This window comes from Arachis hypogaea, chromosome 3, assembly GCF_003086295.3.
Source record: "Arachis hypogaea cultivar Tifrunner chromosome 3, arahy.Tifrunner.gnm2.J5K5, whole genome shotgun sequence".
In the NCBI taxonomy this organism is placed as follows: domain Eukaryota; kingdom Viridiplantae; phylum Streptophyta; class Magnoliopsida; order Fabales; family Fabaceae; genus Arachis; species Arachis hypogaea.
Genome location: NC_092038.1, coordinates 137,609,986 through 137,631,205, shown reverse-complemented (window position 1 = coordinate 137,631,205; position 21,220 = coordinate 137,609,986). Strand labels below are relative to the sequence as shown.

General features: G+C 34.8%; 2 protein-coding genes across 3 annotated transcripts; both read right to left on the bottom strand.

The window, feature by feature from the left end:
- Positions 1-1,981: 1,981 nt before the first annotated feature.
- On the bottom strand, positions 1,982-3,022 carry LOC112734350 (large ribosomal subunit protein P3z). Its single transcript, XM_025783619.3, has 2 exons — positions 2,600-3,022; positions 1,982-2,328 (listed from the first exon to the last, which is right to left on the bottom strand). The coding sequence occupies exons 1-2, from the start codon at positions 2,795-2,797 to the stop codon at positions 2,167-2,169; spliced, it is 360 nt and encodes a 119-aa protein (XP_025639404.1). The 5' UTR covers positions 2,798-3,022; the 3' UTR covers positions 1,982-2,166.
- A 10,603-nt stretch (positions 3,023-13,625) lies between these two features.
- LOC112734349 (uncharacterized) lies at positions 13,626-19,507 on the bottom strand. Of its 2 annotated transcripts, none has more exons than XM_025783618.3 (15): positions 18,986-19,507; positions 17,808-17,886; positions 17,231-17,390; positions 16,846-17,103; positions 16,531-16,705; positions 15,984-16,045; positions 15,704-15,867; positions 15,462-15,559; positions 15,260-15,318; positions 15,022-15,156; positions 14,670-14,926; positions 14,415-14,574; positions 14,186-14,261; positions 14,070-14,120; positions 13,626-13,971 (listed from the first exon to the last, which is right to left on the bottom strand). In XM_025783618.3, the coding sequence occupies exons 2-15, from the start codon at positions 17,870-17,872 to the stop codon at positions 13,754-13,756; spliced, it is 1,938 nt and encodes a 645-aa protein (XP_025639403.1). In that variant the 5' UTR covers positions 17,873-17,886; positions 18,986-19,507; the 3' UTR covers positions 13,626-13,753. The 2 variants fall into 2 exon arrangements, with proteins under 2 accessions (XP_025639403.1, XP_072084576.1); XM_072228475.1 differs by having other exon boundaries at positions 17,808-17,883; positions 18,986-19,433.
- Positions 19,508-21,220: the final 1,713 nt, after the last annotated feature.

Below are 21,220 nucleotides of genomic sequence, written 5' to 3'. Positions count from 1 at the left end.
ATATTAACAATGACTTAAATAACCTAACGAGTAACTCAAATAACATAATCTTCCCATACTCATCTATGAGGTCGCAGTCGCAGGTTCGAATTTCTCTATCTTTGGTAAAAAAAAATAAATTAAATAATATTTATATTTATATATAAATAAATAATAATTAATTTAGTGATTAATTTTTTTGTACATATAACATTTTTATAAGTCTAAACTATCTCCTTCATTGCCTCTTTTATGTCGGAAAAACTTTGCTCCGTTATTATTGGTCACCAAACTTGCGGTCTCTTTAATTAGCAAATGATTAGTACTCATCATCAAACCGATGATTTTCCAGTTTGCTAATAGTACTCAATTATAGTTTATTACCTGTCACAATATTTACCTGCTGAGGATTGGTTGCAAAGCCTCTCAACTAATTCCAACGTAATGCCTCAACAACAAGATTATAACATTCACCAGGAGATTCTCAAGTACTCCACAAAAAAGTTACAGTAGTGTAAATTCTTGTAGATAAAAAAAGGACAATACTTTAACGTGAGAAAGGTTACACTAGCATTAGGATTTCGATATGCTTTAAAAATAAATTTCTTGCTTAATAACTTATTGGGCATTGATCATACTGGACATTATTATTTGTTTGAAAACTTCACATACCTCCCCCACCCCCGTTCCTTCCCCTTTTCTCTCCTCGTCTTTAGTGTATGTGATGATTCAACCCAAGTTGGTTGAAAACTTGAAATCCAGCTTGCAAGAAATCAATAGCATATTCGTTGGGAATATTCTTGGGGTAGAATCAGGTCGAGTTTTATGAAAAGAAAGCAAGGTGACAAACCGACCAATACGTCAGATTGCTTTTGTTAGATTCTGCAATTGTTCTTACCCAAAAACAGGACATCAAGGCGAATGAGAGTAATAGAGAGCGAAGTAACCGCTACACAGCAAATCTACTGAAACTTCCTTTAGTCACTTGAACCATAACCTTCTGAATCTGATCTGGTTTTGTTCAAGTTACTTGATTTGGCAAAAAGATTATCATCAGTGAGGCAGGTGATACAAAGGAGATAGTGGTCATAAAAATTTCATGGCAATGGATAGTTGGCTCTACCCTTCAAACTTTCAAATATCTCCCTTGTTTCCTCAGGCTGGGCTCTCTTGGTGAAAATATACATCCAATCTCTTTGCCTTCAACCATTTGGTGACATACACCATTGAAAATAATACGGAGCATAAAAAAAAGTCACCCACATTAATAGTGAGTGGCAATTTGCGAAAAAGTTTGGATTGATGTCAACCAAACATTACTCCATTACATCACACGCTAACTTAATTATATATTTTACGAAGATCCGTACTACATTCTTCCTTTTTGTTTATTTCCAATCATATTGGCAAATACATTTGCCACGTAAAACAAAATACATGGAGGGTCATATCAAGAAAAGAGAATAATATAAACTATCAAATTTTATAAACATACTTCTGAATAATGAATGTAGTAAAGAGCAAGTATTTTCTATGGTCTAGAGATCTTAAAAAACAATCAATTCTTACAGTGATTGTTCAATGATGATATGCAAATGAACAAAAATACATACAAAAGACTGAAAGAGTATATAATATAGACAAAAGTACACTCAAATGATTATAAATAGTCCAACATACCCTAAATATTATTTTCACAAGTCAAAACTTCCCTTCGAGTGGTGTATTAGACTTTGTAATCCCTCAAATCACTATACGAAAGCTCAAAAAATATTATATTTCCAGTTGGTGTATTGGACTATTTTCTAATCTTTTAGATGTACTTTTGTCTTTTCTACACTCTTTCGTGTGTATTTTTATCTATTCACTCTTAAGACATATTTTTCTTAGGGAAATCACATCAATATAGTTCAGGAGAATACTAAAATGTAGAAGGCGGCATCAGCACGAATCACAAAATTTCAAGTTTCCAGTGCGCAATGGTAAAAAGCACAGTTAATCATTTTGAGTAAAGAACATCAATAAAGCACAACAAAATTGTTGGGATCACAGCAAAAATATTTGATCGAAGTGTATCAAAATCTGTTGCAAGCCAATACACAAAAAATGGTACTACGATAACACAATTAATAGCATTGAAGATTAAAGACCTTTTTGTGAGCTAAATTCAGGTAAAACGAGAATTCTTTAATCAAAGAGTGACATTCCAAAATCTTCATCTTCCTCTTCCTCGACCTTCTCTTCTTTCTTCTCGGCAGCAGGGGCAGCGGCGCTCTCTGCGGCAGCACCACCAGCAGGAGCAGCAGCAACAGCACCACCTCCAACGAAGACTGCACCACCCACAACCACCTGGAGAGAAACAACACAGGTACCAAGAATTTCACAAAAGCATCACACTCTATTAGTCAACACAACTCTCAAAAGAGAATGAAAACCACACTATAGAACCAAAGAATTAAAGATCAAGCATACTAGAGTGTAATCTATGTAAATATATGAGTAGGATCTAACAAATGACATGCACATTAATCATCAAGTATAAGTCACTGCATTATAATTCTAAGATTGCAAGGAACACAAATATAAACCCTAGCTTTTCGCTTCCGATGAAGGTGTATACCTGGAAGACAGCAGAGGAGGGAGAAACGAAAGAGAAAGAGGACTGAACGGCGCCGGAGGAATCAGCGGCGCGAGCGGCATTGACGAGCTTGCGTTGGAGGTCGTAGGTGGAGGAGGCGGAGTCCTCGATGTCGCCGGAGTGCTGCTTCGCAGTCCACTCGGCGCCGGATTTGCGGAGAACGAATGTGAATACTCCCATGGCTGATGGCTTCTCTGTGTGTTCGAAATAATCAAAACCCTAATTGGAGATTTTCCCAGTGAACGGCACTCTCACAGTCTCACTTGAATACATGGGTTATTTATCGGATTTTGGAACCCTCATTCCGGTTTTACCTGAAAAGACCATTTCGTCCCTCAAGAGCTTCTTCTTCCATTGCTAGCCCTAAACCTGTTCCTCAAATCCGATTGATTAATGAACAAATCGAGTCAGACCCAATAATTAGCTGTAAAGAATAAAGGTCAAAAACACAGATTATTTTGTGCCCAATTCATTTTTTTTTCTTTCTTTTTTTTGGGTCATTGGCCAAGTGGGCTTTGTTGTGTAGAGCACACAAGAAGTTTTTTGCACATACACAAAAGAGCTTGGCACGAGTCAAAAAATAAAATTACAAGTTTAACAATAAATCCGTAAATTTAAAATTAGGGGTTTACATTAAAAAAAAAGTAAAATGTGGTTAACCGATTAAAAAATTATAATCACATTTTGGTTAACCAATTTAATAAAATAATTTTAAAATTATATCTATATATTTTAAAATTGGTTAACCAAAACCAAATTCAAAAAAATTGATTTTTAACCAATCAACCAAAACCAAAATCGAATTTTAAAAAAAAATTTGAAAAAACGGTTTTTTTTATCCAAAAACCGATTTTATTTTTCTAAAAATCAATTTTTTTTCAAAAATTATTTTTTTAATCTATTTTTTTATTTTATAATCGATTAATAACTAATTTTATTATATAAAATTAATTTAATTAATTAACTAAAATTAAATTTTTAATTAACAAAAAAATATATATAATTTTTAGATTAACTAAACCATATACAATTCTATTTAAAACCCAAATCCGTAATAAAACATGCTTGGGTTTCAGGCTTTTTTTTTTGTTATTGGAAGCATGTATGTGATGTGCTGTCTTACCGGAGCATAGTGGTGCTAGACTAATTTGTGGGGGCAGTCTTTTCTGACTTGTGCTATAGACAAGTCGGACCATGCAAGTTATGTTTAAAAGAAAATATCATGGACAAATTATAAGGGGAAAATTTTGAAATTTGGAAAAAGTAAATCAAACCGTCCGTATTGTATGAATTTTTTTTTTAATAAAACGAAAATCAAATCGAATGGTCCTTATTGATTTTTATATTTTTTTTTTAAATCGGACTGTCCGATTTGTCTGAGAACACTCGCACCATTCAATTAGTAGCTCTCAAACACCATACGTCTGTAAAGCATGCTACTTTTTCATATCACTGTCCTACACCATTACATTCTCCATAATAAAATTAAAAAGCATCGGTTTCATTTATATTTCGACTTATTGCACACAATGGTATGATTTTGTAAGGTGAACAAAAACATAAACTAATATTAGATTTCAATTTCTCTATTTAAGTGAAACTTGCTAGAATACACAACTAAAATAACATGATTTTATTTTCTTTCATTTTTATTTCATTTTCTTGCCTTCTATTCTAATTTAAAGTGCTTAGTATTTTCATTTTAAGAAATACTATAAAAAAAATTTATTTTTTTTATTTCTTACATTATCTTTCAATCTTAACAACTCAACGACTAATTTATTATAAAATATTTAAAAATTTATTACTTATCAAAGAGTTATTGTATACATAAAATATAATTTGATTATTTTGTTCTTATTAACATAAGGTTTGTTAAGCCAATGAGCTATAACTCAAATGACATAATCTCTTCGTACTCATTTAGAAATCGCATATTCGAGTCTCCTGTCTCCCTATCTTTGAAAAAAAAAACGTAAGGTTTGTTAAATTTCATTAACTAATATACCAAAGATGTTTTAGTAGTTTTCAACTTAAAAAATTAAATGTTTACAAAATTTGACTGCCTTTTAAAAATATTTCTTTACGTATGATTTACGAAAAAAAGAAATTTATCATTTTCATTTGTATTCTTTTAAAAGCTTAAAATATGTTGCACCAAAATTTTTTTTATTCTATATATAATTTATCTAATGGTTAAGTACTGTTTTTGTCTCTAATATTTTGGGTCAAAATCAAAATCGTTCTCGACCTTTTTTCGTTATTAAAATCATCCTCAACGTTTAAAAACGCTTTAAAATCATCCTTTCCCGAATTCTTGGACCAAAATACCCTCATCATCATCATTCTCCTCTTCACCTTCCTCACCCCACCACCTCCACTGCCACCAACATTGCCGGTAAGGCTTCACCGGAGAAAAATGACGCAGCGACAACATTGCCACTGGGTTGCCATTGCCGCTACAAGGTCATCGTTGGATCACCGCTGGTTCATTGGAGAAGAGAAAGAGAGAAAAGCGATGCGAAGAAAGGAGAGATGAGTTGCTGCTGTAGGGCCGCCGTTGTTGCTGCAGAGTTGTCGCTGCTGCCGCTTGTTCATTGCAGGAGAGAGAGAGAGAGAGAGAGAGGCGAAGCGAAGGAGGCGCTACCGCCACTGGTTTATTGGAGAAGAGAGAGAAGCGATGCGAAGAAAGGGAGGGACGGGTTGCTGCTACCGCTGGGTCGCTGGTTCATCGGAGGAGAGAGAGAGAGAGAAAAGCGATGTGAAGGAGGTGCTGCTGCCGCTGGTTCATCGGAGAAGAAAGAGAGAGAAGCGATGCGAAGGAGGAAGGGGTTGCGGGTTGCCACTGCTGTCGTTGCGTTGTTTTTCGCCGGCGAAGCCTTCTTCTTCTTCTCGCCAGCAATGTTGGTGGCAATGGAAGTGGTGGGGCGAGGAAGATGAAGAGGAGAATAATGATGATGAGGGTATTTTGGTCCAAGAATTCGGGAAATGATGATTTTAAAGCGTTTTTAAACGTTGAGGATGATTTTAATAACAAAAAAATGTTGGGAACGATTTTGATTTTGACCCAAGACGTTAGGGACGAAAACAGTATTTAACCCTTTATCTAATTTAATAAACAATCAACTTACAGGTACACATATAGATAATTAATCAACTATTAACATATAAGTGAAATAAAATATTGGATAATGTTTAAAAAAAATTAAGTACGATTTTAGTTTATATAATTTAACCTGAAAATTAAATTCGTCCCAAAAAAATCTTTGTTGGAATTTGTCCCTAGAATTTAATTTAATTTAAAAATCGTCCTTCTTTTAATGTTTGTTGACAAAAATGTCCATCCCTCCAATCAACAGTTCAACACACACCGACACACCTCCAGGAAGAAAGGACAGAACAAAGGGAGAGAGGTAGGAAAGGAAAAGAGAAAATGAAGGGGAAGGTGGCATTGGCGAATCAAGGTGTTGCTGCCGTCGTCGTTGTTGAAGAAAGAAGCAAGGAGATAGGTTGAGAAAGAGAAGGGACCTAAAGCAGTGAAGAATCAAAAAGGAGGGAAGAGAGAGGGACACCATGCAGAGAGGGGTTGACGGAGGCATCTTGTTGTCGCCAACCTATCTCACGCTGCTGCTACTGCGGTTGTTGTGCCCCTGATTGCCGAAAAACGCGTCGGAGCTTCCAAACTCATCGGCAGCACGGCGCTTTGAGAGAGTTGAGTTAGCCAAGTGGAGTTAGCTAGTGCTGTTAGTAAACACAATTAGTTAGGCATTACTGTTAGAGTTAGCTTTTGTAATTGCAGCACGTGTTAGAAGTTAGTTATGACAGCTGGATTTACCCTTGTATATATATAGTTAAGTCTCAAGCCAAAATGCTGAGCTAGATGATTTACACTTCACAAAACCAAATCAATACAGATTCAGTTTTTCTCTCCTTCTCTCTGCTTTTTCTGTTTCTGCACTCTCAATCTTCCCTCTCCCTTTCCTCTTCTTCTTGATTGAGTCTGGTACCTCTACATGGTATCAGAGCTCAGATCTGTTATCGCAATGGCAGAAGAAAACCTAGTAACCGAGCATTCAACAAATTTGTCGCATGCAGCTCCAAATTTCACCTCCTCACTGATTTTCATGAAACTTGATGATGATAACTTCCTACAATGGAAAGATCAAGCTGAGTCTACAATTGAAGGCAACGATCTGCTTCACCACATTACAGGTGAAAGAATACCGACAAGATTCGATGGATCTGGAAGAGTAACTCAAGAATTTGCAGCTTGGAAGAGGCAAGATGCTCTATTGAAGTCCTGGCTTCTTGCTTCAATGACAAAACCGTTTACAACTCGCATGGTGGGATGCATCTACTCGTACGAAATTTGGAAAAGGTTAGAAGACCACTTCTCCTCTCAAATTAGAGCTAAGATAATGCAGCTGAAAAACAAGTTGAGTACAATTAAAATAGGCAGTTCTGTTAATGAGTATGTGTTAGCGATTAAAGGAACAATTGACGCCTTGGCCTCAGTAGGAGAACCTATGCGGGAAAGTGATTATGTCAATGCCATCTTGAATGGTTTAACTGAGGAATACAGCACAATTATCACGTCAGTGGTAGCAAGACCAGTAAGTATCACAGTTGGAGAACTAGAGGCACTCTTATTGACTCATGAAAGTATGCTGGAAAGGTTCAGAAAGTCAGACTCATTCATACAAGCAAATGTGGCCGAAGGTGGAGGATATTCCCAAGGCTACAACACAAGAGGAGGATTCAGAAATGACTATAGAGGCAGAGGGGGCAGATTAGCCAGAGGAACTCATGGAAGCAGCAATAATTTCAGATATGACAGGGGCTATTATAACGGACAAGGACAGTTCAGGTCCAACAATCACAACTACAGGTCTGATAGGAGTGACCACAATTACAAATCTGATGCTCAATTCCATGATGATGTGAGGTTTGGCAACGGTTCAAGATTTGGGAATGGCTATGATCCCAGGTTCACTAATGCTGAAGAATCAAGATTTGTGAGAGAAAGACCAGTTTGCCAAGTTTGTGATAAACTTGGACATACAGCAAAGACGTGTTGGTATAGGTATGAGAGAAATGACAGTCCGAGAGGTCAAGGTGACAGGATAAGCTCCCAGCCACTCCAAGAACCACAAGCAAATTTGAGCAACGTACTGAACACACCAGCAACATTGCAAGACCAGAATTGGTATCCAGACTCAGGTGCAACGCACCACATGACTGCTGATCAACAAAACCTGATGCAAAAGGAGAATTATGAAGGGACAGACCAGGTGGTTGTAGGAAACAGATCAGGTTTGCACATTAACCTTGTTGGAAAATCTTATTTTAAAACTGATTTGAGTAATAAAGAGTTTTTGCTACACAAGTTACTTCATGTCTCTGACATCACCAAAAACTTACTCAGTGTATATCGATTCTGCTGCGATAACAATGTTTACTTTGAATTCCACTCTAATGGCTGTTGTGTAAAATCTCAGGGAACTAGAGAGGTTGTCATACATGGAAAAGTTGAAAGAGGGATGTACAAATTTCTGAACTTCACCCCATCAAATAAGACAGCTGCCTTTATCTCAGCTGTGTCCACACCTAATCCCTTTCTTCTATGGCATAATCGATTGGGTCATGCCTCTAATAATGTCGTCTCTTCTGTTTTGAAATCATGTAATATTGTTGCTCATTCAAATAATAAAAATCTGTGTGATTCTTGTTGCATTGGCAAATCTCATGCTCTTCCTTATCCTCCTTCAACTACTGCCTATACTGCTCCTTTACAGCTAGTTTATTCAGATATTTGGGGTCCTGCACCCATTCCTGACTTGAATGGAAATTTTTACTTTGTCAATTTTGTTGATGCTTACAGCAAATTTACTTGGTTATATCTTATTAAAACTCGCTCTCAACTCAAATCTATTTTCAAGTATTTCCAACAAATGGTTGAACTGCAATTAAACTCTAAAATCAAAATATTTCAATCTGACAATGCGGTTGAATATGTGAGCCTAGCTAAAGATTTACAGGTGCAAGGGATCATGCACAGGTTCTCCTGTCCACACGAACATCAGCAGAATGGCAGTGCAGAGAGGAAACATAGGCATGTTGTGGAGAAAGCCTTAGCTATCCTGGCTGGAGCTGGCATGCCAATGCAGTATTGGGGGGAGGCCTTTGTCATGGCAATACACCTAATAAACAGGTTGCCTACTCCAGTCTTGAAAGATCAGTCACCCTTTGAGAAACTATTTGGAAAGAAGTGTGACTACTCCAGGTTGAAAACCTTTGGCTGTTTATGCTTTCCGCATTTGTGACCCTACAACAGACACAAACTTGAGTTTAGATCAGCAGCCTGTGTGTTTTTAGGCTACAGTGCAGTTCACAAGGGCTACAGATGCCTTACTCTACAAGGCAAAATAATTGTTTCCAGCAATGTAATTTTTGATGAGTCTCAATTTCCCTTCAAAACTGGAACCTTCATATCCTCCCCTAACCCAGAAAAAGCTCCATCCCATATTCATTTGTCTCCAACCATTCCACTTATCAAAAGATGTCTAACCCAGCTCCCACAACCTTCCTTGTCAAATACCTCAAACCAACTCAATCAGTCACAAACATCAGCAGCTATACAGCCTCAATTATCCTCACACTCTTTACCTACACAAGCAGCCTCAGCAACACCCTCTATCTCTAATACCTCTAGTCATTCTGCTTCCACCTTCCCTGCACCCTCAGCTCCCTCTAACACACCAATCCCAGTCCCTATTTCTGACCTAGAAGTTGTATCTGACAATCATCCAGATCTTCAAACCCTACCTCTAAACACTCACCCAATGATCACAAGGAGTAAAAATGGGGTGTTCAAACCCAAAGCTCTCCTAGCTGCTATTGAACCTAGGACAGTAAAAGATGCCTTGTCTCACCCAGCCTGGAAGGCTACTATGGATGCAGAGTATGATGCTCTAATGAAAAACCACACATGGAAGTTAGTCACTTTACCTGAAGGCAGAGAAGCTGTTGGGAGTAAATGGGTGTTTCGAGCCAAGTACAATGCAGATGGCTCCCTGCAAAAATACAAAGCTCGATTGGTAGCTCAGGGCTTTTCTCAAAGGCCTGGCTTTGACTTCACTGAGACCTACAGCCCTGTGGTAAAGCCTACCTCAATCAGAATTGTGCTCACACTAGCTCTATCCAAAAGCTGGAAAATTAGGCAACTTGATGTAAATAATGCCTTTCTGCATGGTGACTTAGCCGAGGATGTCTACATGAAACAGCCAAAGGGATATGAAGTTGGTGATGGCAGCTTAGTATGCAAGCTCACAAAGGCTCTCTATGGCTTAAAGCAGGCACCAAGGGCCTGGTATCACAAGCTGTCCACAGCCTTGCAACACTTGGGGTTTAATGCCACAAAATCTGATGTCTCTGTCTTCATCAATCTTAGGCATAACTCAGTGGTAATTGTATTGGTATATGTAGATGATATACTCATCACAGGGGACTCTGATGAAGCAGTTTCTCAAGTAATTCAGCAGTTGAACAATCGGTTTGCACTAAAGGACATGGGTGAACTGCATTATTTTCTAGGTGTTCAAGTCACTAAAACTGCTGGGGGTGGTCTAATACTCTCACAAGAGAAGTATGTCAAAGACCTACTCAAGAAGGCGGATATGGAAAATTGCAAACCATGTCAGACTCCTTTGCCTTCTTCAGTAAAGTTCTCTGCATTTGGTGGTTCAGTATTCAAAAACCCAAAGCTATACAAATCAGTGGTGGGTAGCCTGCAGTACCTAACCATCACTCGACCATAATTAGCCTATAGTGTTGGCAAGGTGTCTCAGTTCATGCAAACACCTTTAGATGAGCATTGGAAGCTAGTAAAAAGGATGCTTAGATATGTAAGTGGTACAGCAAGTTTTGGGTTACACTTGCATAAAACTACCATTCACAACATTAGAGCATACAGTGACTCTGATTGGGGAGGAGATCCGGATGACAGAAAATCCACTGGAGGCTTCTGTGTTTTTCTTGGAGAAAATCTAATTTCCTGGAGCTCAAAGAAGCAAGGTGCTGTTGCCAGGTCCAGCACTGAAGCTGAATATAGAGCTATGGCTGATCTTGTGGCTGAATTAATCTGGATTAAGGGTCTCATGATTGAGCTTCGTGCCAAACTCTCAACACCCCCTTCAATGTTCTGTGATAATCTAAGTGCTGTATTGCTTGCTGCCAATCCAATTCTGCACTCAAAGTCTAAGCACTTTGAAACTGATTTGCACTTTGTTCGAGACTATGTGTCTAAACAGGTGGTTCAAGTTAGTCATGTCCCTGGTACAGTACAACTAGCTGATGTGTTGACAAAGTCCTTGCCAAGTGCTGCGTTTCTAGAATTCAGATCTAAGCTAATGGTGGAAGACTTGAAGAAGCTCAATGTTGCTGGACTCAAACAAGAAGAGTCAAGGGAGGAAGCAGTCAAGGAGCATCCTGAAAACTCAAAAAGGAATAATGAAGCAACAGCAGAGAGACCAATCAGTAGGGGTCATGGTGGAGTTGTTCAGTTAACAAGTCTGAAGCAACAACCGAAAGGCCAATCAGCAGGGGTGATGAGAGAGTTGAGTTAGCCAAGTGGAGTTAGCTAATGCTGTTAGTAAACACAATTAGTTAGGCATTACTGTTAGAGTTAGCTTTTGTAATTGCAGCACGTGTTAGAAGTTAGTTATGACAGCTGGATTTACCCTTGTATATATAGTTAAGTCTCAAGCCAAAATGCTGAGCTAGATGATTTACAGTTCACAAAACCAAATCAATACAGATTCAGTTTTTCTCTCCTTCTCTCTGCTTTCTCTGTTTCTGCACTCTCAATCTTCCCTCTCCCTTTCCTCTTCTTCTTGATTGAGTCTGGTACCTCTACACGCTTGTCCTTGTTCTGGTCCGATATTCCATTCTGTTTCCATGTTAACTCTGTATCCAATAATCATTTTCTGTCTTTCCATTTGTTTTACTTCATTGTGAGAGGCGTTCAATTGGATGTGAGGATGTTTGGATCTGTTGGAGGAGTGTTTTTTATTGGTTGATGATGTTTGAATCTAAGATTGTCTGAGATTGTTTTGTTTTGTTGACGCTGCTGTTTTGCTTCATCTATTTTCTATAGTGTGTACAAAAATGGTGGATCTATGGAAAGAATGCAAGAAAGTGTGTTTCTGTGAAAGGGTATTTTTTTGCAAAATTTAAAAGAGTGACTACTTTAAAATCAAATTGTACCTTCGGGACCAATTCAAACGCAAAAAACTTTAGTTAAACCATAGGGATCTAAGTTTAGTGCCAGCAATTTTATTAAATTCTGGCCAGCATGTAATAAGTAAAAGAAAAGTGAGTAGTCTCATACCATTGGATGAAATCTTACACCATTAAAAACATCATTAATAGTTATTTGATGGTTACACATCTAAATCTTGGTTAACCTCTAAAAAAAACCACCCCTATCCGTTTTATTGTGATCCCTTTATGCAATGTAAGATTAAAAATAAGGGAACATCTCATGTATAAAAATGACTTTGTTGAAGTTAATACTCAAAATGGTCCTGAAATTTGACTTTCGAGGCAATTTAGCCCTTAAATTTTCAATTGACTCAAATTATACCCTGCAATTTTGAGAAATCGTATTATAAGAAGAGAAAACACGTTGAGACGGAGGAAGTTCCATTTGAAAGTTCTAAGGAAAAGAAGCCATCGAGTGAATTTGATGGTTTGGGTTTGGTGCGGCCTATTCCGGCTAAAGGGGCAACCTTCCAATCTAGTGATAACAAAGTTCCATTGGAGATTAAGAAATTGAGCCAACAGCAAAGTAATGCAGGGAGTGTCAATAAAAATATTCTGAAAAAGCCAATAAAGGTAAAGTGGACTTGTCTGTGTAAGTTGCACTACAGGAGAAGTCGCAAAGATATGTGAAATTACCATTATAATTGTATATTTTTGACAATCTTATTTCGTTGTCTTATTAAAGCAACGAGAAGCGGAAGTACCTTGTTTAACCTTTTCTTTTTTGGTGTGTGTGCATGCGTGTATCTTGAAGGGGAGTCTGCACTAATTCATCAATCAGAATTATCATGGGATGCCACTTTGAACTCAGCATCATACTTCAAAATTGGTGAGACTACTACGATTTGGGGGAATTGGGATTGCGCTAGATTTTATGTTCAAATTATGTGGAGTTAAATTGATGTCTTGAAAATTTTGGCCATGTCATCTAACCGTTACGGTGCCACTTGTCATTTAAAATTGTCAAGTCAGCTTTTCAGTGACGAAAAACGTCGGAAGAGTCAAATTGAAGCACGAGTCAAGATTTCAGAATATAATTTGAATAAATTAAAAGTTTAAGGACTAAATTACGTCGGGGTCAAATTTCAGGGCCATTTCGAGTATTAACTCGACTTTGTTGCTTCCTATTATGCCAGTATTTTAAATAAGAGGTGATATTTCACCGTAGCATCTGGCATTATAAAGTCTCGCAGAAAGGAAAAAAAAAAGTAACTCATTTTTCACCGAATAATACAACTACCGTACATATTGCCTACAATTTTTGTCTTACAAGATACCATCCAATATAGTAACTCATTGCACTGTATTATTATCATTCATATGATATAAATAGAACAAAAAATAATGCTTAGCAAAGATATTTCTCAATAATTGGGGGGTGGAGGTTGGTTTAAGGACAAATCCAAAAATTTTAACATGGGACCAAATTTTAGATGAATTTTTTAATTGTTATTTTTTATTATAATTTTCATTACATAAAAGTAATTTATATATATATATATATATATATATATATATTAAAAAATAACACCTACGATATACAATGTAATTACTAAAACATAACGATCTAAATCATTATTAATATTCTATATAATAATATAATATTAAATTTGTTAATATTTTAATATTATTTAAAAATAAATAAATTTTTTTAAAATAAATATAGAGATAAGTATATAAAAACTAATTTGAAAAGTATAAAAGTTTTGAGTTTATGATATTATATTGATTAATTAAAATTTATTAGTAAATGAAACAATTAGAGATCTAAACTCATCAGGTGGTTCTTTGAAATTCTAGGGTTCTTTTTCCAAACTAGTGGCAATTGAGAACAAATAAGGCACATCCGTGAAGTCCCACTTCAGCTGATAAAGTTCCCTGAGTTGTTATGACTTGCTTTCCACTCCAAACTTCCGTGCCGTGGCAGGAAGTGATGCTTGTTCTATCACCAAAAGCATTACCCAGAGACGATGTCTTTGTACTTATCACTGTCTTTTGTTCACTTAAATTGAAGAAAGCAACATACACTTCACCTAAACACGTATATAAAGTAAGGAATTAAGACTCTATTAAATGCTTGAATGATATATTGATTATTGAGATTCATCTAAAGTGTTGGTTGGCAATTCACCTCTTCTTCCTTTTGCAATCCAAGAGCGAATCCCACCAGGACTAATACCATCTGCATGAATGACCAATTAGAAAGTGGTATCCAATTGAGAAATGTTTATAATTTTACAGTTTTACCTTTGGCAGATTCTGCTATTGCACACAGACCGGAGTAACTGTTTACCATGGTCCCATTTGGATTCAGCTTCCACATCTGTTGGAACACTGGATAGATCAGCTTTCAATAGAATCTATACATATATCAATCAACAAAATACAAATTGGGGCAATGCAGGCTTCTATACTTATTTCTAGAGATTAAGGGCCACATGCAAATCTTGTATGTGAAATATGGAGTGAAGCATACCTGATTTGCATCCCATCTGCAAGGAGAAAATGTACCACTCTTGAACTCCTTAGAAGTAAGCTTTTGTTTTGGGGAAGCATCCAAGCAGAATTTCATTTCGTTGGTTGCAACCAAATGATGTTTACCCCGATAGTCCTCTTGATGCGTACTCTCGCCATCTCTGTATCGGTAATATAACAAGCTATATTGTTAATGACGAAAAACAAATAATAGAATAAGTAGTATATGGAACAGAGAAGGATAAAGTATGATTACAATTTGAACTGAAATTCTCTCTTGTGTACACAGAAAGGAGGCTGAAGCTGGTTTTCTAAACTTCTTTTCCAACAGATTCTTTCAAGATCTTCATTGAGACTTTCAACAGACCAACCCCTTGCCTTTGTTTCACTGCAGCCAATGAGACTTAATGCATGTGTATATGATGGTTTCCCTCCTCTCTTGGATCTTCTTTTCTTCACTCTAAGATGATGGTCTTTATGATTCAAGTTCTCCGAACTTGTGATGCCAGGAAACTGTTATTGGAATAAAAGGGATATGAATCATTATAAGCTCTTATTATGCCAAACATGCCTATTAATGCAACATAGAACTAAGATGGCTCACATGCCTCCCTGTTACTTGAGCTGAAAGAATTAATTTCCAGCAGGATAGGATTCGTGATAAGACTATATGTGACAATATCAATACTCCGCAGATCTCCACCATACATGAGGGGCGACTTGGCCATGGACCACAATGTCATCTGTGAGAGAAGAATACATTCATTATAATCTATGAATACACATTAAATAGGTCTATGAATTTATTTGAAGTGATTCAGTTGTCCATTTTAGTTTTATATAAACCTGTGTCCTCTTCTCTTCTAGATTGAGTTTACTAAACCTGTGTGGACCTTGATTGGAACCTACAAGAAAATAGAGGGGGAAGTAAATTTTTAATTCACATTCCAATAAGCCTTAAATACAGAAATCTCTTGGCAATTCATTCACAGTATGAGGGTCATCATATTCATTCTGCACAGAGAAAGTAGCAGCCTAGTACTGTTACCTGGATCAGTTAGCCATCCGAATGGTAGCATGTCCAAATCAGGCCATGAATTCCCATTTAAACCTTTTGCTCCTATCATACTAGCTGCAGCTAAATCCCTGATTCAAAATTAAGTGAACTCGAGTTACATAATATGGTGATGGCTAACAGAACCCAGTAAGAGAAGCTGCATAATTGCAAAACATTCTGAATACCAAAACAAATATATATTGAACAGAAATAAATGCTAAAAACTTAATCACCTTGATATATCAAAATGAGATTTGACATCATCCCAGTTATCCCAGTCATCTCCTGTTATACGATACATGTTTACTAGCCCACTGACATCCTTGGCCAATGCTGGTGTCACACTAGTTCCAGGAGATAGAGAATATACAATGGGATGGTTAAGCTCCCGGAGAACCTGGCATGACGGGTCATATGTAAGTTTGCCAACAAATCTTTGTCAAAATATTCGAAATCTCAGAGATGAGTAGGAGGAAGAAAGCACAGTAAGTGTGGAGCGGAAACTTCTTATACCCCTGATACATAGGTTATTTCATTTAAATCCAAGTCAGCACCAAACACACAATCATGTTTCACTGCAAGGAAATCAGAAAATCTATCAAAATTGCAGCCAGAGGATAGGTAAAAAATGCTCAGAAGCTAAAATAAATAATGCAACATATATCGCCTTTTTTTCACTATTATTTTAAGTATGAGCAAGAATTAATGTGTGAATAAATAATCATTCAATTCGTGACAGCTACACTTATTTGTAAAAGTATAGAAGGAATTGAAAAGAAACAAAGCTGTCAGCTAAGTTTGGAGTGTTGCCCAAGGAAGTATATGTGTGGATTTCATCTCAACTTGCATTGCTAATTGGCAATTAGTAAAATACAATTACTGCCTCTACATTCCTAAGTTTTAAGGGGTAAAAAAGGTACTATTTCTTCTCTTATGCAAACTAAGGTGAAGATAGTGTTGCAAATTATAAATTATTTAAAATAATAGTGATTGTTGTCTATGAATGCATGTTGTGGTAATTAGATCTTAGTAAGCAGGATATGAAAAGTAGTCTAAGTACCAAAATCAACACCCCATGCAGCATACTGCTCATAAAGGGATCTCAAAAAGGCCCTCCCAGCCCCCAACTGTGTATTCACACTCATGAAACCATGAGACATCCATGCACAAGCCCTTCCCGGCAATGCTATGTCTTTTGCATGCCATACTCGACCAGACTCTTGATAAGCACCCCCCTAAGCAGTTGCAAGAGGAAAGAAACAGCAAGAAAATTTAGATTATGATGTAAAGTAGCCCCATATTCTGCCTGTAATGTTGTATTTTTTATAACGAAATAAAGAGATCTTCAAGTTTTCGCAGAAATACAAAGCAATACCTTTGTTGTGTCTAGGATAGGGGTGTTTGCATTGACTGCTTGTGTGCTTATCCCTCTCATAACATGAATTCCGAACATCAAACCCATGTTATGTACTTTATTGGCTACTTCACTGAATCCCTTCCCACCTGTGGACGAAGGCCACCTTCCGGGGTCAGGGATCATCCTCCCCCACTCATCAATCACATCAAATCCAAGAGAATTCGAATTAGCACCTTGGACATTCTTCCTATACCAGAGGTAATCCACAACAACATACTACAAGGATTGCGATAAATTAAAGAAGTAAGCCTATATCCAATGAAAGTACTAGTAACATGGCTAACAACTAACATGTTCAAATTATGCATAAGATCAGTTAAATAGGTCCTTGCAGTATCCATACCTTGTATCCATGAGCTTTGAGGCTCCGAGAAACTATTCCAGCATTCTGTAAGAATTCTTCTTCAGAAACTGTCCAGCCAAAGGAATCGTATGAATTCCAACCTCTTGGTGGGAAGCTAGCTTTCTGTAGGTAAGTTTCAGACACATTTCGAGATGACACACTGAAATCACACATTCAGAAACATTATGTTGCACCTTGGATATGATTGAACAACATAAGCTTCAATCTGATATAGTTACCATTCTTTTCAGATTAATAAATTCTACATCCAAACTAACATTAAGTGAATTCAGTTGGTATAAGTTGAATGAACAATGAAGTGTCATTGCTATACTCTAACTTGATCTGAATTCTGGGCACAGATCCAGAAACCAATGTGAACCAGCCCCAGTGCAGGAAATGGCAATGTTCAGAAAGAGCAAAAAACACTTGGAAAAAAAAAGAAAAAGAAAATGGAACTCAGGCTTATGTTTCCAATGTCCAAAATGTAGCATCAAGAACCACACAAGTAAAACTCAGAATCAACTAAAGAATAGCAAGAGAAAAAGAAGACAAAGAAGATTCCATGGTTATATACCTCTGAGCACAGAGAGCAAGGAGGAGAGGGCAGAGAGAGACGAGTGACACTAAGAAACAGTTCATGATTGCTGGTACTGCTGTTCCACCAAACAAGAGTTCCCACACAGTTAAATACTAATAAAATCTCCAACTTTATTGTACACTAGTGAATAACGAAATAGGCATATCAGGTAAAATATAATAATGAGGCCTAGTTGAGTTGTCAACCACACAAACACACAACACAAAAGAACAACAGCACAAGATAATGAGAGAATTGGAGAATTCAAATATCAATTACCAATAACCAAATTGCTAGAAGATTATAAACATTTTAATATGATAACTCATATTAAGTATTTAAGATAAGTGCAAATCAAATTCATCAATGCTAATAAGAGTAAAAAGATTATAGAAGATTATAAAAATGACTAATTTTTTTCAGATATAGAAAGAATGGGTAGATAATGCATAATTATTAGAAGGATTGATATTTCTCTTTAATATTGAGTTAATTTTTTTTATTATTAAATAAATCAAACGGTCAGATTTTTATTAAGGAAAGAAGAGAAAAATGAATTATGAGAGTCCAATTTGGATGAGGATCAGATTTATGGCATTATAAAAACTTTAAAAGTTCAAGAACACAAATTTGACTCTTAGATTTATGTTTTAAATAGCAAATCTATTAGTTCAATTTATGTCTTTGATAAACATCTTATACTCCAACAAGGCAACAACATTGCAAAACATCATTATCTCTTCAATATCAAAATTAAAAAGTGTATAAAAATTATACCAAATTTAACATTAAATTACAAAAAAAAAATAATTATTATTTGAGGCTAGAGTTCATCATAATTATATCATTATATGTTGGTATGTTTATTAAGTACTAAAATAAGTTGCAAATTTACCAGACTAAAATCTTGTAGAGATATTAATTAGAGTTGATTAGAAAGTAATTAGGAAAATTAACATATTCAAAGCATTATATGCAATAGTATCAAGTGAAGTTTATGAGAAATATGAACTTAGATAATCATTGTAGTATTGTTCTTCTTTCTAATATATGGCTATTTTATCGTTATTAAAATTGTTGTTGAAGTGTTTGAGTGAGTAAGGAATTGTTGGACCAATCGATAGTTGGGTTAATAATTCCTTACAGATAAGGGTGACGCTTATCTTGTATTTTACCTGAACACAGTTGTGGGGTTGTTCCTAGTGGCAGTGGTGTTGCACATTGTTGTCCCTTTGTCGTTACGCTCGCTCCTTGAAATTCACCGATCACCACCACTTCACCGCACGACACTTGTTTGCGTTACGAAGTTGTAAATTGTAATTGAAACAAGAGTAAACGTACACGTTCCGCTCCCACTTTGACTTCTACGATTAACTCACCCCATTAATCATTCGTATACGAACAAACGAATCTTCAGAATTTGGATAAACTGCATGTAGAGGGAAACAACCAATGCGCACGTGTGTCAGTTGGCATCCACCACTATGGTTCATACATCACTAACTAGTAACTAGTTATGGGCATTTTGGACTTGGACCGAAAGAAATTCACTTTTTGTTCTTGATCTGTGGTGGCTTAGAGAGAAGAGGGGAAAGAGCGATAGATGGGAAAAAATGTTACTATAGATAGTTGTTGGAGACTGTCGGTTTCTGAGAGGGATTCTTCTTGAACAGATTGCATACGATGGACTCTTTCTTACCATACAAATGTACATTATTTTTATGTATACTATTTAAAAGTTTAAATTCTTGGTGTTTTTTTTTTTAAATTATAGAGACTAATAATTTTTAGTATTTTTTATTATTAAATTATTTTTAATATTAATATAAATTATATTAATTTATGTGTATACATTTTATGAAAATATATGTAAATTATATTTTTTTTATGTAAAATTTTTATAAATATATATAAATTATTATTGAATAATATTTATTAAATATGTAATATTATTTTTTTTAATTTACAATAATATTATAAAAAAATTTTAAATATATTTAATATATTAATATTTTAATAATTTTAACTATTAATTTTAATTAATATATATTATATATAATTTTTTAGTTAAAATTAATAATTAAAATTATTACAACACTGTTTGTATTTGATACACTTAAAATTTTTTTAATATTGTATTTTAATTAATAAAAAATAATAAAAATTAATCCATGACAAGATTTTGCTTCACACGAGAGGATTCTGACATGTGGATTTGTGAGATGAGGTGTTTGAATGAACATGACATCATGTGCTTCATCCCTAGCAGGTACATGTCAGATTCCTAGATATACGAGTAAATCTTAAACTATTATTTCTGACGCTTTTTACTTTTAATATTGCAAAAAGACACCACTTATATAAAGATATAAAGATGGTAAAAATAAATTTTGTTAAATTATTTATTTAATCATAATTAAAAAATATGTTTTAAAAAAAATTAATAATAAAAATATAAATTATGAATAATATTAAATTAATTAATAAATTAAAAATTTTAAGAGAAGAAATAATTAAATTATTTAAATTAATATACCAAAATTAATTATTCTAATTAACATCAATTTAAATTATCCTAAATTTTTTAAATTGATACAAAATATTTTTTAAAAGAATCTCAAATTTACAATAAATTTTATTTTAAAAATTCAAAAATAAATAAAAATTGTTACACAAAAATAAAATAATTAACAATAAAAAATCATAAATTAAATATAGATCTACAAAAATAAAATAAAAATTATTAAAAGAAATATAAAAAATGTAAATAAAAATTTAACTGGTAAAACAATTTTTTAATAAAATTTTGGGTTAAGTACGATTTTGGTCTCTAAGGTATAGACCAATAATTCTTTTTTGCATACAAAATATTCTCTAAAATTTAACTTAGTTTTAAAATTGTCTACCTTAGGAACCAAAATCGTACTTAACCCTAAAATTTTTATTACAAATTTAAATTTTAAACAAATTAAAAAATTGGTATCAAAGCTAAAATAACAATTTCAAGAATATACAACAACACTTTTTAATAATGACAACATTTTTAATCTATGTCACGTATAAAAAATCCAATACATAATAATCTAGTCAATAGACGAGATCAAATGTTCTTATTTAAAGGCGTTTTAAACATTTTTACCTAAATCTCCACCATAAAAAAAACTGTGTCTTGTCGTATTATTAAATGAAGGATGTATTACGAAATGATAAAAAAAATAATTAAAAAAATTTGAGAGTTAAATTTATGTTTATAATTTTTTATTTTTTAAAATTAAAAATTTAAGCATCAAATTTGTATTTATAATTTTTTATTATTTTAAAATTCAAAATTTGACCTCTCAATTTATATATCTATAAAATTTTATCATAAGATATGACCTCCTAGATTTTTTATCTCCATATTAAAAAAA